At 39.1% G+C, this 13,180-nt stretch overlaps 2 protein-coding genes and 1 pseudogene across 3 annotated transcripts in view; 2 read left to right on the forward strand and 1 right to left on the reverse strand.

Moving 5' to 3' along the window:
* The window catches only part of ENTPD7 (ectonucleoside triphosphate diphosphohydrolase 7), a 65,517-nt gene that overhangs the window by 26,426 nt on the left and 25,911 nt on the right, over positions 1 to 13,180 (forward strand). For both annotated transcript variants that reach the window (XM_003922308.4, XM_010333194.3), the window contains exons 6-9: positions 711 to 814; positions 3,261 to 3,317; positions 6,861 to 6,994; positions 11,578 to 11,744. In XM_003922308.4, the coding sequence (XP_003922357.1) occupies positions 711 to 814; positions 3,261 to 3,317; positions 6,861 to 6,994; positions 11,578 to 11,744 (462 nt within the window). The remainder of the gene's footprint in view (positions 1 to 710; positions 815 to 3,260; positions 3,318 to 6,860; positions 6,995 to 11,577; positions 11,745 to 13,180) is intronic.
* LOC141580638 (cyclin-dependent kinase 7-like) lies at positions 7,003 to 11,571 on the forward strand (annotated as a pseudogene).
* COX15 (cytochrome c oxidase assembly homolog COX15) overlaps positions 12,082 to 13,180 on the reverse strand; it is a 37,327-nt gene continuing 36,228 nt past the window's right edge. The window contains exon 9 of the mRNA XM_074382741.1: positions 12,082 to 12,145. Within this exon, the coding sequence (XP_074238842.1) occupies positions 12,082 to 12,145 (64 nt within the window). The remainder of the gene's footprint in view (positions 12,146 to 13,180) is intronic.

Genomic DNA, 13,180 nt, shown 5'->3' on the forward strand with positions numbered 1-13,180 from the left:
AAACCCTGTCTCTACTAAAAATACAAAATTAGGCAGGCATGCGTGGTGGTGCACACCTGTAATCCCAGCCACTTGGGAGGCCAAAGCAGGAGAATCGCTTGAACCCTGGAGGCAGAGGTTGCAGTGAGCTGAGATCATGTCATTGCACTCCAGCCTGTGCAACAAGAAGTAAATTCCATCTCAAAAAAAAAAAAGTTAATTGTTAGCTTATGTAAGGATTATATTAAAACTTGTGTAACCAACAGTACATCTTGTGTGGTAATGTGAAGCATTGTTTCTGTGTTGTGTAAGATTTGAGGATGAAATTGTGTTCCTTAATTTAACATCTTTGTTTTACATTAGTGAGGAATAATGTAATTACATCAATGTTTTAGGTTATGAAACTTTGCTGCAATTTCCTGTGGCTTATTTGTACTCAGCCAGTGAGAGTTATAAAACCATAGTCTCATCTTTTACCACTCTTTGAATAATAACATCATATAAGGAGAAAGCATTACTATTACCATGTTGCCTTTTTAGGTAGGAGGCTATACCTGCAGGCAGTTTAAACTTTTAAAATCAAAGGCAGTACCAAAAAGAAGCAGGGCTGGACAAGTAGATGAGGTAGGTGAACAGTGAGGTCATGACAAGACTAAGTAGAAGGGCAAGTTGAGGCAGTTTATGAAAAGAGAGTTTAGTGACTAACTGGGATTTTCTGTTCTTTCTTGCAGAAAGCAGTTGGCTATCTTGGCTGACCTAGTGAAAGATTTACCACTGGAGTTTGACTTCCTCTTTTCACAGTCTCAGGCAGAAGTGATCTCTGGGAAGCAGGAAGGTACTGGGCCTTGAGGGGTGCAGTTGGTTCACCCCTAAGCCAACCACAGCATAGCCTCTCTAACGGGCGTTTAGAATTACTCTATATATCTGATTTTAATTTTTCTGCCAATAATTTTCTTGATTCTGCCACCTAGTTGTTTTGATTATTTGCATCTTTTGCACCAGTATCTGTTTTAGAAATCTGCTTCTAGAAGTCAAAAATGTATTATCTCTTTTGAACTTAGTGATAAGCACTCTGTTTGTAAGAATGTATTAGCATTTGATGATTTCAGTTGGATATTTGGTTAACTATACTTTTGAAAACATATACTGTTCTAGAAGTTGTACTGAGTTTTTGTCAAAGTCATATGTAAGGTAAATTATTAAAGTAAAGAGAAACTTCAATTTCAGGAGATGATCAGAATGAGTTACTATTCTTTTGTTATGGTCTCTGCCTTTATTACAATTACTCTGCAGTACTGATAATTTCCTGAAATCTCACACTATTGGGTTTGTACTTTTAGAGTGACTATATGTTCTCATGCAGCCAAATGTGGCCAGTTTAATGAATTATATTTCCATTTCTTATAAAAGAGAAGGAGATCTTATATGTCTTCTAGTTGCAGACATATACATGAGAAAAGATTTATCTTTTAAAATTTCAGTATTGCATTTTGAGTCTTAAAATTTCTATTTCGATCTTAATTTTCTGTTTTTTTTTTTTCTTTTTTGTTTCTTTGCTGAGACCTGTCTTTCCATTCATTGTAAGACTGCTCAAATTTCTTGCTTATGTGGCTGCTCTAATATCCTTGATAATTCTAATTATGTGTGTCATCTCAGGGTTGGCATCTTTTGATTGTCTTTTCTCTTATGAGTTGAGATTCTTCTGGTTTTTTGTATGCTAAGTATTTTTATATTCTATCTTGGACACTTTGAATATTATGAGACTCTGGGTCCTGTTTTAATCAAAGAGAACATTGATTTGTTTTTGTTTTAGGAGGCAGTTGATCTAAAATTCTGACCTACCTTCTGTGGACCGTGATTCTTTTTTTTTTTGAGACAGAGTTTCACTCTTGTTGCCCAGGCTGGAGTGCTATGACACGATCTTGGCTCACTGCAACCTCTGCCTCCTGGGTTCAAGCAATTCTCCTGTGTCAAGTCTCAAAAGTAGCTGGGATTACAGGGATGTGCCACCATGCCCAGCTAATTTTGTGTTTTTAGTAGAGATGGGGTTTCACCATGTTGGTCAGGCTGGTCTCAAACTCCTGACCTTAGGTGATTCACCCACCTCAGCCTCCCAAAATGCTGGGATTATAGGCATGAGCCACTGTGCCTAGCCCATTTTTCTATTAGCTCATTTTTCAAAGCCTTGGCCACTGCTATTTGGATTTGTCTTGTGTGTCAGCCAGTGGCTAATCTGGAACCTGGGCAGTGGCCTAGCCTGTAGTTCAGTTCTCAGAGCTGTTTGTATATTGTTTAGGATCAGATCTATGTATGTATAGTGTGGAAGTGAGCCCAGGGATTCATACACAACTTTGCTCCCTACTGTCTGTGATCCCCCTGACACTCTGGTTCCTTGGATCTCCCTTTCATGGTTCTCTGTCAGAATACCAGGGCTTTAATTTGCCTACTCTCTGCTACGCACTTCTCATGATTGCATCTGCTTCCAGGGTCAAGTATTGGGAGGACAGAGGGAGACAAAATAAGCAGTAGAGATTTGCCTCACACTCTTGAAGCTACAGCTTCTCTGGTCAGAGAAAAGAATTCACAGCCCTCGAGAGTTTTAGTTACCTGCCCAACTTCTACCTCTGTTGCCGGAGGTTAGAGAGAAAAAAATAAAAAGTAGGAGATTCCCCTATTTTCTCTGAACCTTTGACTTTCCTTTTTCTGTTCTTTGGATCAGAAAGTGAGTTGAAGTTCTTCTGTTCCTACCTGGTGTGTACTTTCATGTTTCAAGCTGCTCTTGAGTCTAGACCAGGTAATCTCTGAGGGGGAAAAATGGGACACTCACTACTGGCCTGTGGTAGTTTAAATCCTGGTCTCTCCTGGTGTGCTCATTATCATTTACTTTCAAAGTTTCTAGGAAGCTGCTCCGTGCATTCTATCTAGAGTTTATATTTGTATGCAGTGGGGAGACAAGATTGCCCAGAACTAGAACTCTAAGATTGACATTTTTTTCTTTCTTTCTTTTTTTTTTTTTAATCTTCATGACATTCAGATGATTTACATTTTTTTAAAACATTTGTTATACAATTTCTATTCATTGAGGAAATTTAGAAGATGCAAATAATTTTAAAAGGGAAAAAAATCACAAGATAAATGATTTGAAATTCATACATTGAGAGTATAGAATAAAATACTATGATTACTTTTTTCCCAAGAGAAAAGGGAAAGAGAAGCCCTGGGGAGAGGTGTATACATGGCATAGCAGTGGAGAACTGAGGACTTTTGTATTTCTTACTTAGGGGTTTATGCATGGATTGGAATCAACTTCGTTTTGGGAAGATTCGACCATGAGGATGGTGAGTAATATTGTCTTCTTATGACAATTTACCTAAGGGCTGAAGGTTTAAGTCATAACTTATCAGTAGCATGTAAATGCGATTTTTAAGTTGTTTTTCTTTTTTCAAACATAAGGTGCTTCATTTTCCAGTCCAAATTTGCTTTGTTTTATTTCTTTTTATATGGAAAGTTTAAACATTCTTAAAAGTAGAATAAATAATTTTTAAAAACCTTTGATACATCAAGGGAGATGGGGGAGAAATGACAAAATGTTAGTAAATGTTGAGTCTGGGTAATGGGTTCAAGAGTATTCATTTTTTCTTTTTTTCTCATTGAATTTTTAAAAAAGCAAACCCCAGACATGTAATTTTTATTTTCATGCATGTCAGTATATATCTATAACAGATGAGGAGTTTCAAAAACAAAAAATCCATAATGCCATTTTTAAGCTTAACAGAATTAACCATTTCTAATATTATACAGTACCCATCCTAATACCCAACCCAGGTAGAGATTTTCTTGATTTTCTGAAGAATGTTTATTTGTGGTGGGCTTGTTCAAATCAGAATCTGAACAAGGGTCATGGATTGCATTGTTGATACGTCTCTTTTTCTTTTTCTTTCTTTTTTTTTTTTTTGAGATGGAGTTTTGCTCTTGTTACCCAGGCTGGAGTGCAATGGCACGATCTCAGCTCACCGCAACCTCCACCTCCTGGGTTCAAGCAATTCTCCTGCCTCAGCCTCCCAAGTAGCAGGGACTACAGGCACGCGCCACCATGCCCAGCTAATTTTTGTATTTTTAGTACAGATGGGGTTTCACCTTGTTGACCAGGATGGTCTTGATCTCTTGACCTTGTGATCCACCCGCCTCGGCCTCCCAAAGTGCTGGGATTATAGGCATGAGCCATTGCACCTGGCCAATACGTCTCTTTAGTCTCTTTTAATATATGATGGTTAATCTTACCACTTCACTCCCTTGCCTTTTGAAGCAAGAAAAAATGGAATCACCTGGTAGAATTTGCCACATGCTGGATTTGATTGACTGCATCTTTGTGGGTTCACCTGTTTTTTTAAACATGTTTCTTATCTCCTTATATGTCCTTTAAACTGGAGGTCAGATATAGATGTTTGATTAGACTCAGATTCAATTCCATCTTTAAGACTAAGTCATAGAAAGTGCTGTGTGCTTCCCACTATTCACATCAGGAGTTTTGTAATGGCTGGTTGACTCACTTTTTGTTGTGCTCAGACTGATCAGGTATTGAGGGTTCAGGTATTATCAGCCTGAGCTAATTTAGTATTAAAATTCCTTATCTGCCTTTCACAGAATGGTTGTAATAACCAACTGTGATCATTGCTTAGATATGTTTTTTCATTAGCGATTGCAGAATGGTGATACTTCTAATTCTGTCATTCCTTATGCATTTAACAGCTAGAATTTTTGTATAATGAACTTTTCTTGATCAACTCTTTGGATATACTGACATGTAGTTCTTACGGGAAAGACAGAATAAATCCTTGATTCTTTTTCTTTATGTATCACATTTCTGAATAATGAGTTGGTGACTGAGTAACTTCCACAGGTAACCAGTGGGAAAAATGTTTTTTCTTTTGTGTGTTTGTGTGTGTGGTTTTTGTTGTTGCTGTTGTTGTTGTTGTTTTTGAGATGGAGTCTTGCTCTGTTGCCCAGGCTGGAGTGCAGTGGCGCGATCTCAACTGTGAAATCTCAGCTCACTGCAACCTCCGACTTCTGGGTTCAAGTGATTCTCCTGCCTCAATTTCCTGAATAGCTGGGATTACAGGTGCCCTCTACCCCTGCTGGCTAATTTTTGTATTTTTTAGTAGAGACAAGGTTTCACCATGTTGCTCGGGCTGGTCTCAAACTTCTGACCTCGTGATCCACCCACCTCAGCCTCCCAAAGTGCTAGGATTACAGTTGTGAGCCACTGTACCCAGGAAAAAAAGTTTTAATTATTTTTATGAACTCATGGATTTTAACATATTAGATGGATTAAAGGCTCATCACATCATTACTAGGAGCATCTTTAAGTTGGCTCCTGTATCTTTTTTTTTTTTTTTTTTTGAGACAGTCTCACCCTGTCACCCAGGCTGGAGTGCAATGGTACAGTCTCAGCTCACTGCAACCTCTGTCTCCCATGTTCAAGTGATTCTCCTGTCTCAGCCTCCCGAGTAGCCAGGATTATGGGCACCCGCCACTATGCCCAGCTGATTTTTGGTATTTTTAGTAAAGATGGGGTTTCACCATGTTGGCCAGGCTGGTCTTGAACTTATGACCTCAGATGATCCACCCACCTCAGCCTCCCAAAGTGCTGGGATTACACGGGTGAGCCACCGCACCCGGACTTGGTTTATTTTAGTAGAAGATGGTATTTAGAAATCATTGGTCCAGATACCCTGGTGCTCATTATTCCTGGGATATCATTGCTTCTAGGCCTTTCAGTGAGCAGAGCTAGGAAATATGTATTTTTTAGAAAGAGAAAAATAAATCATGAGTTTATAGTCATATTTCTGACTCACGTTTAAGATTATAGGGTTGTTACTTAATTTATTTGATTTTTATACCTATATCCTTTTTTTTCCTGTTATGCTGAATCTTTATTCCCAAAGATATTGACATAAACATATATTTGTTTTATTCCACAATATATTTCATTATTTTTCAATAATAAAACCAGTCCAGATGTGGTGGCTCATGCCTGTAATCCCAGCACTTTGGGAGGCCAAAGCAGGTTGATCGCCAAGTCAGTAGTTCGAGACCATCTTGGCCAACATGGTGAAACCCCGTCCCTACTAAAAATATAAAAACTGGGTGTGGTGGCACGTGCCTGTAATCCCAGCTGCTTGAGAGACTAAGGCAGGAGAATCACTTGAACCCAGGAGTTGGAGGTTGCACTGAGCCGAGATCACGCCACTGCACTCCAGCCTGGAGACAGCAAGGCTTTGTCTCAAAATATAGTAGTAGTAATAATAATAAAACCAACAATATTGTTAACAAATGAGACTACTGGAATGTAGCTTAAGATATTTGTTTCTTTTGTCCTTAGGCTGTATCCCACTAGGAATATGTAGTCAAAAATGTCATGTTTAAGTAATTTGCAAGAATTACTCTTTGTGCAATATACAGTTGATTCAGTTAGTATATTTGTTTGCTTTCTTTTTTTAATCTTGAGACAGGTTCTCTGTCACCAAGGCTAGAGTTTAGTGGCATAATAATAGCTCACTGCAGCCTTAAACTCCTGGGTTCAAATGATCCTCTGGCCTCAGCCTCCTAAGTAGCTGGGACCACAGGTATGCACCACCATGCCCAGCTAATTTTTTGAAAAAAATTTATGGGAGTGTCTCACTATGTTGCCCAGGCTGGTCTTGAACTCCTGTTCTCATGCAGTCCTCCCACCTTGGCCTCCCAAAGTGCTGGGATTACAGGTGTGAGCTATGGTACCTGCCTGCTTTCAATTTTTTAAGGGATTGCTGTTTTGGGGGTTTGACTTAATTTTTTTTTTCCTTTTAATTACTAGAACCTTTTTGTTCCCTTATTTATTTCAGAATCAGATGCTGAGGCTACCCAGGAATTGGCAGCAGGACGGAGAAGGACAGTAGGGATATTGGATATGGGAGGAGCCTCTCTCCAAATTGCTTATGAAGTTCCTACCTCAACCTCTGCCCTTCCTGCAAATCAGGTATTTTACCTTTTAGGGAAATAATAGCTAGGAATGTGGGACTTAGAACAACTTGCCTGGCTCTAAATGTTTATTCAGATACTTGCTAGTTATCTTGAGTGGGTTACCTGAGTCTCAGCTTCCTTGCGTGAAAAAGAGAAAATAATAGTATCTACTTCATAAAGTTGTGAGGATGAAATAATACCATGTTTGTAAAGCATTTAGCAAACTGCCCAGCATGCAATAAGTATTTGATACATTTTAACAGTTACACAGGCTTTAAGGTAGCTTTAAATTGCTGCTGTGCTGGGAACTCGCACCTTTTGGCTGGAGTCGGGCTCTGTGGTGCCGAATGGCTCTGGATGTGAAGTCTCGGGCGAAGGGCTATGAGAAGCTGGACTTCCTTGGGGAGGGACAGTTTACAAGGCCAGAGATAAGAATACCAACCAAATGGTCGCCATTAAGAAAATCAAACTTGACCGGGCGCGGTGGCTCACGCCTGTAATCCCAGCACTTTGGGAGGCCGAGGCAGGTGGATCACGAGGTCGAGAGATCGAGACCATCCTGGTCAACATGGTGAAACCCCGTCTCTACTAAAAATACAAAAAATTAGCTGGGCATGGTGGCACGTGCCTGTAATCCCAGCTACTCAGGAGGCTGAGGCAGGAGAATTGCCTGAACCCAGGAGGCAGAGGTTGCAGTGAGCCGAGATCGCGCCATTGCACTCCAGCCTGGGTAACAAGAGCAAAACTCCGTCTCAAAAAAAAAAAAAAAAAAAAGAAAATCAAACTTGGACATAGATCAGAAGCTAAAGATGGTATAAATAGAACAGCCTTAAGAGAGATAAAATTATTACAGGAGCTAAGTCATCCAAATATAATTGGTCTCCTTGGTGCTTTTGGACATAAATTTAATATTAGCCTTGTCTTTGATTTTATGGAAACTGATCTAGAGGTTATAATAAAGGATAATAGTCTTGTGCTGATACCATCACACATCAAAGCCTACATGCTGATGACTCTTCAAGGATTAGAATATTTACATCAACAGTGGATCCTACACAGGGATCTGAAACCAAACAACCTGTTGCTAGATGAAAATGGAGTTCTAAAACTGGCAGATTTTGGCCTGGCCAAATCATTTGGGAGCCCCAATAGAGCTTATACATATCAGGTTGTAACCAGGTGGTATCGGGCCCCTGAATTACTATTTGGAGCTAGAATGTATGGTATGTGTGTAGACATGTGGGCCGTTGGCTGTATATTAGCAGAGTTACTTCTAAGGATTCCTTTTTTGCCGGGAGATTCAGACCTTGATCAGCTAATGAGAATATTTGAAACTTTGGACACACCAACTGAGGAACAGTGGCTGGACATGTGTAGTCTTCCAGATTGTGTGACATTTAAGAGTTTTCCTGGAATTCCATTGCATCATATCTTCAGTACAGCAGTAGATGACTTACTAGATCTCATACAAGGCTTATTCTTATTTAATCCATGTGCTCGAATTACGGCCACAGAGGCACTGAAAATGAAGTATTTCAGAATTGCCAGGGCCAACATCTGGATGTCAGCTGCCAACACCAAATTGTCCAGTGGAAACCTTAAAGGAGCAATCAAATCCGGCTTTGGCAACAAAAAGAAAAAGAACAGATGCCTTGGAACAAAGAGGATTGCCCAAAAAACTGATTTTTTTAAACAGAACACTAGCCAACATTTTACTACTGAAAGAAAGAGTCAAAAAGGCAAATAATAGAAAAATAGTAAACATTAAAAAAAAAAAAAACAACAGTTACAATTGTACTAGGTATCTCCTGCCATTGCCTGAGGATAAACATAATAATGCATTTAAATTCTGGAGCACAATATTTGATACATATCTATTGTTCAATAAATGTGAATCTCTTTCCGCTTACTGATGATTCCATTCTAGGGCTTCTAATAACCTTTACCCCACTAGAATGTAAAGAATGTATTTTGAGGAAGAAGCTTCATCCTAGATAAGACACTTTTTGTACACCTACTGTGTGCATCTATTATGTACACCTATTATGTGCAAGGAATAGAGAATATTATGTAAAGGAATAAACATGTTAGTTACACTGTCCCTAAAAAGTTATAATTTATGTGTCAGTGGAGACAGCTTGTGGTATCAGGCAGACCATAGCAGTGCTCAACTTGAGCTAAACCAGGGCTTCTTATCCTTGGCAATATTGACATTTTGGGTCAGATAATTCTTTGTTGTCAGGGGTTATTCCATGTATCATATGATATCTCTTGTCTCTACCAGATGTCAGGAACAACCATCCCCCTTCCAGCTGTGACAATAAAAAGTGTCTCCAGACATTGCCAGATGTGTGAGGCAGGGTGGAAATTGCCCATAATTGAGACCATCTGTTTTAAATAGTGCTTGGGCAGTGTGGGGACTGGCGGGGCCAACTCGGTTTGCAAAGTTGAATGGGAGCCATTGTGGCTTCATGAAAGGTAAAGTATTTACCTGGGCCTTGGATAAGAGTAGGCTTTTGCATAGTGGAGATCACACCACTGAACTCAGCCTGGGTGACAGAGTGAGACCCCATCTCAAAAAAAAAAAAAATTACATGTAGCAATATAATGGCTCTTCAAGATGAATCTTAGTCCTTGGTAAAAGTGAATGAAACTGAGATAATGTGGTAGCATTTAAAAATTTTTAAATAATCCTAAATGGCTAATACCTTTTTTTGTACAACTCACAAAGTTATTTACATTCATAAAGTTGTGCAACTATCACTATTGAATTCCAGAACATTTTCATCACCCCCAAAAGAAACCCTATATTCACTCCCCACTCACTTACCATTAGCAGTCACCCATCACTCTCTCTTCTCCCGACCCCTGACAACTATTAATCTACTTTCTCTCTCCAGTGGATTTGCCTATTCTGGACATTTTGTATAAATGAAATCATACAATATGTGGTGTTTTACATCTGGCTGCTTTTATTTAGCAAAATGTTTTCAAGTTTCATCAATCTTGTGGTATGAGTATTTCATTCCTTTTTATGGCTGAATAACATTCCATCGTATGACCAACCATGCCATATTTTGTTTATCCATTTATCAGCTGATGAACATTAAAGTGGTTTCCCTTTTTGGCTATAATGCACAATACTTCTGTGAACATTCATGTACACATTTTTATATGCACATAAGGTTTTTTTTTTTTTTTTTTTTTTTTTGAGATGGGTTTTGCTCTTGTCACCTAGTCTGGAGTGCCATGGGCTGACTTTGGCTCACTGCAACGTCTGCCTCCTAGGTTCAATCAGTTCTCCTGCCTCGGCCTCCTGAGCATCTGGGATTACAGGAACCCACCACCATGCCTGGCTAATTTTTGTATTTTTAGTAGAGATGGGGTTTCACCATGTTGGCCAGGCTGTTCCCAAACTCCTGACTTCAAGTGATCCACCCGACTTGGCCTCCCAAAGTGCTGGGATTACAGGTGTGAGCCACCATGCCTGGCCCAGTTTTTGGATCTCTTGTTACATACTTTGGAGTGAAATTGCAGGGCACAATGACGTTTTCACAAATTAAAAATAAATTCAAAACAAGAATCTTCATTTTATAACAATACATATATACAATAATTATACATAAACACATTACAATTGTTGCCTATGGCAGAGAGTGGGAATGAGAATAAGTATGACGATAAAAGGGAATAAATAAAGCAAAAGGGAGCCCTTGCCATGATAAATGTGACATGAGCTGAGGAATATAATTAATTCAGCCTCTGCCCTTGGGGTTCAAGAAAAAGATATAACACATTTTCATTGGAGGTACAATGAAATGGAACTTTCCCAATCCCCAGACCTGTCACAAGGAACCTTAGGGCTTCTTGGATAATTTTAGAAAACGTCACAGAACCGGGCGTGATGCTTCACATCTGTAATCCTGGCACTTTGGGAGGCTGAGGTGGGCGGATCACGAAGTTGAGAGATTCAGATCATCCTAACCAACATGATGAAACCTCATCTCTACTAAAAATACAAAAATTAGCTGAGTGTGGTGGTATGCGCCTGTAGTCCTAGCTATTCAGGAGGCTGAGGCAAGAGAATCGCTTGAACCCAGGAGGCAGAGGTTGCAGTGGCCTTAGATCACACCACTGCACTCCTGACTGGCAACAGAGTGAAACACTATCTCAAAAAGAAAAGAAGAGGCCATAGAATAGATCTGATAATGATCCACAGAATTCCTTAAATTTATTTTTATTGAAGGATTTTTTTTTCTATTTATTAAAATAAATTCCCATTGTGGGGAATTGGAAAATACAGAAAAATACATGTAAGAAAATGGTATCTGTAGTAATTCTACCTCCTATGTAACTACAGATACCGTTTTGGTCTCTAATTTTATATTTAGTTTTTAATTTAGTGTGTAATTTGTACCTTTTGGTGCAGTCTTGCCATTTTGTGTCTTTGTTTAAAATAATGCCATGAGGATGAATGAATGCTTAAGATATTTTAAAGAGTAGTCATAGAAATGAAGCCTGGTATATTAGCAATGTCATAGCTTTCTAGAAAGCAACCAAAACTAAAATTCTCTTTTTTCTCTTGGTGTCATATTACAGGAAGAAGCTGCCAAGATCCTGCTGGCTGAGTTCAACCTGGGTTGTGATGTGCAGCACACTGAACATGTGTACAGGGTTTACGTCACAACTTTTTTGGGTTTCGGAGGCAACTTTGCCCGGCAGCGCTATGAAGACCTTGTTCTGAATGACACTCTTAACAAAAACAGGTACATTTGACATGGAGTCTGAGTTTCTGAAATACAGTGTCCAGCTGCAGATATTAGGAAAAAATATTCACATCCTCCTAAGATAAGTCCTTGCTTCCTCCTCCTTTCTGACCACCCCTGCCAGTGGGGTAGCATCTCTTAAAGACCTCATCTGGTCTGGGTGAGGGTACATTCTGAGCTTTATTAGGACTCATAAAGTGCGGCAGCTTATTGTGATCTCTTGCTGTTTCCCATATTCAGACCTGGCATCACAGGATAAGGGAGATGAATTAAATTGCCAATTTAAAATGTGCAATATATAGTGTAGCTGCTAACAGTTCCTTCTGCATGGAAGTGTTCATGACATGTTTGTTGAATTACAGTGCAGTTGCATCTTTTGTGGGAGTTCAGTTCTGTAGTATGTCCAAAAGATAAAAAGCATCTGTAGTTAAAATTAACTTTTAAAATGGTCTCGTCAGATTCAGAATAGTCCGTTTTTCCTTTAGGATTGGACAGATCACAGATTCTTCATTTGAGTACCAGATGAAGTAAAGTAGTTAGACCCATAATATACAAACATGGGGGTTTCTTTCTTTCTTTCTTTTTTTTTTTTTTTAAGTATGTAAAATTATTTTATCATTATGCACATTAAAGGAAAGCATAAGAGAAAGCAGAGTTCTTTTCCACCACAAAATTTACACAGAATTTTGGCGTGAAAAAACAGTGTAATTGGGTGGATAGATTGTGGTAGTGTAGCTAGGGAAGGGAGGATGGCCAGCAGTGCTGAGAGTCTAGCCTAGATAACCAGAAGGGTGAGGAACTCAATCACTGAGAGGACCACAGGTGAAAGGCCAGGGCTGATATTAAGCAAACTACACACTTACCTACGTACACTTAACCATTTAGCTAGAAACACTAGCTTGAAGAGATACTGGTATATCCCATTTGTAATAATTTATCCACAGCAATCAATTGTCTTATATTTACAGCATGTTGAAGAAAATATTGTCCCATAAGTCTTTTTTGTTTTTCTAAGTCTTAGTCTCTAGGAGTTCAAGGTGCTTTGGGAGAATCCTGGTGCCCTGGATGATTGACAAATGCATTAAAATCAAGTGGTGTGTTTGTATTCTGACAGTACTCCTAAGTCTGTACAAACATTGCTTGGGTTGAGGTGCTCAGATGTCTCCTGCAGCCACTGTGATGTTTGAAGAACATTTGTGAAAGTTTCACACCAGTTTTGGTTTTCCTCCTTTATTAGCTGCTGTGCTGCTTTTCTATTTTCTTCCTTTGTTATTCTGCTGCTCTTTTTTCTGTCTGTTTTCTTCTGCCCCCAAACTACTTCTTGCCAGACTGCATCTTCTTCTTCCCATGCACTGGTATTTTCTTGCCAAGTAGCTAAGTTACCTACTTCACGTGAGTGATGAATAAAAGGCATATCTTGTGCAACTGCCAGTCTA

The sequence above is a fragment of the Saimiri boliviensis genome, chromosome 12 (genome assembly GCF_048565385.1).
Source record: "Saimiri boliviensis isolate mSaiBol1 chromosome 12, mSaiBol1.pri, whole genome shotgun sequence".
Classification (NCBI taxonomy): domain Eukaryota; kingdom Metazoa; phylum Chordata; class Mammalia; order Primates; family Cebidae; genus Saimiri; species Saimiri boliviensis.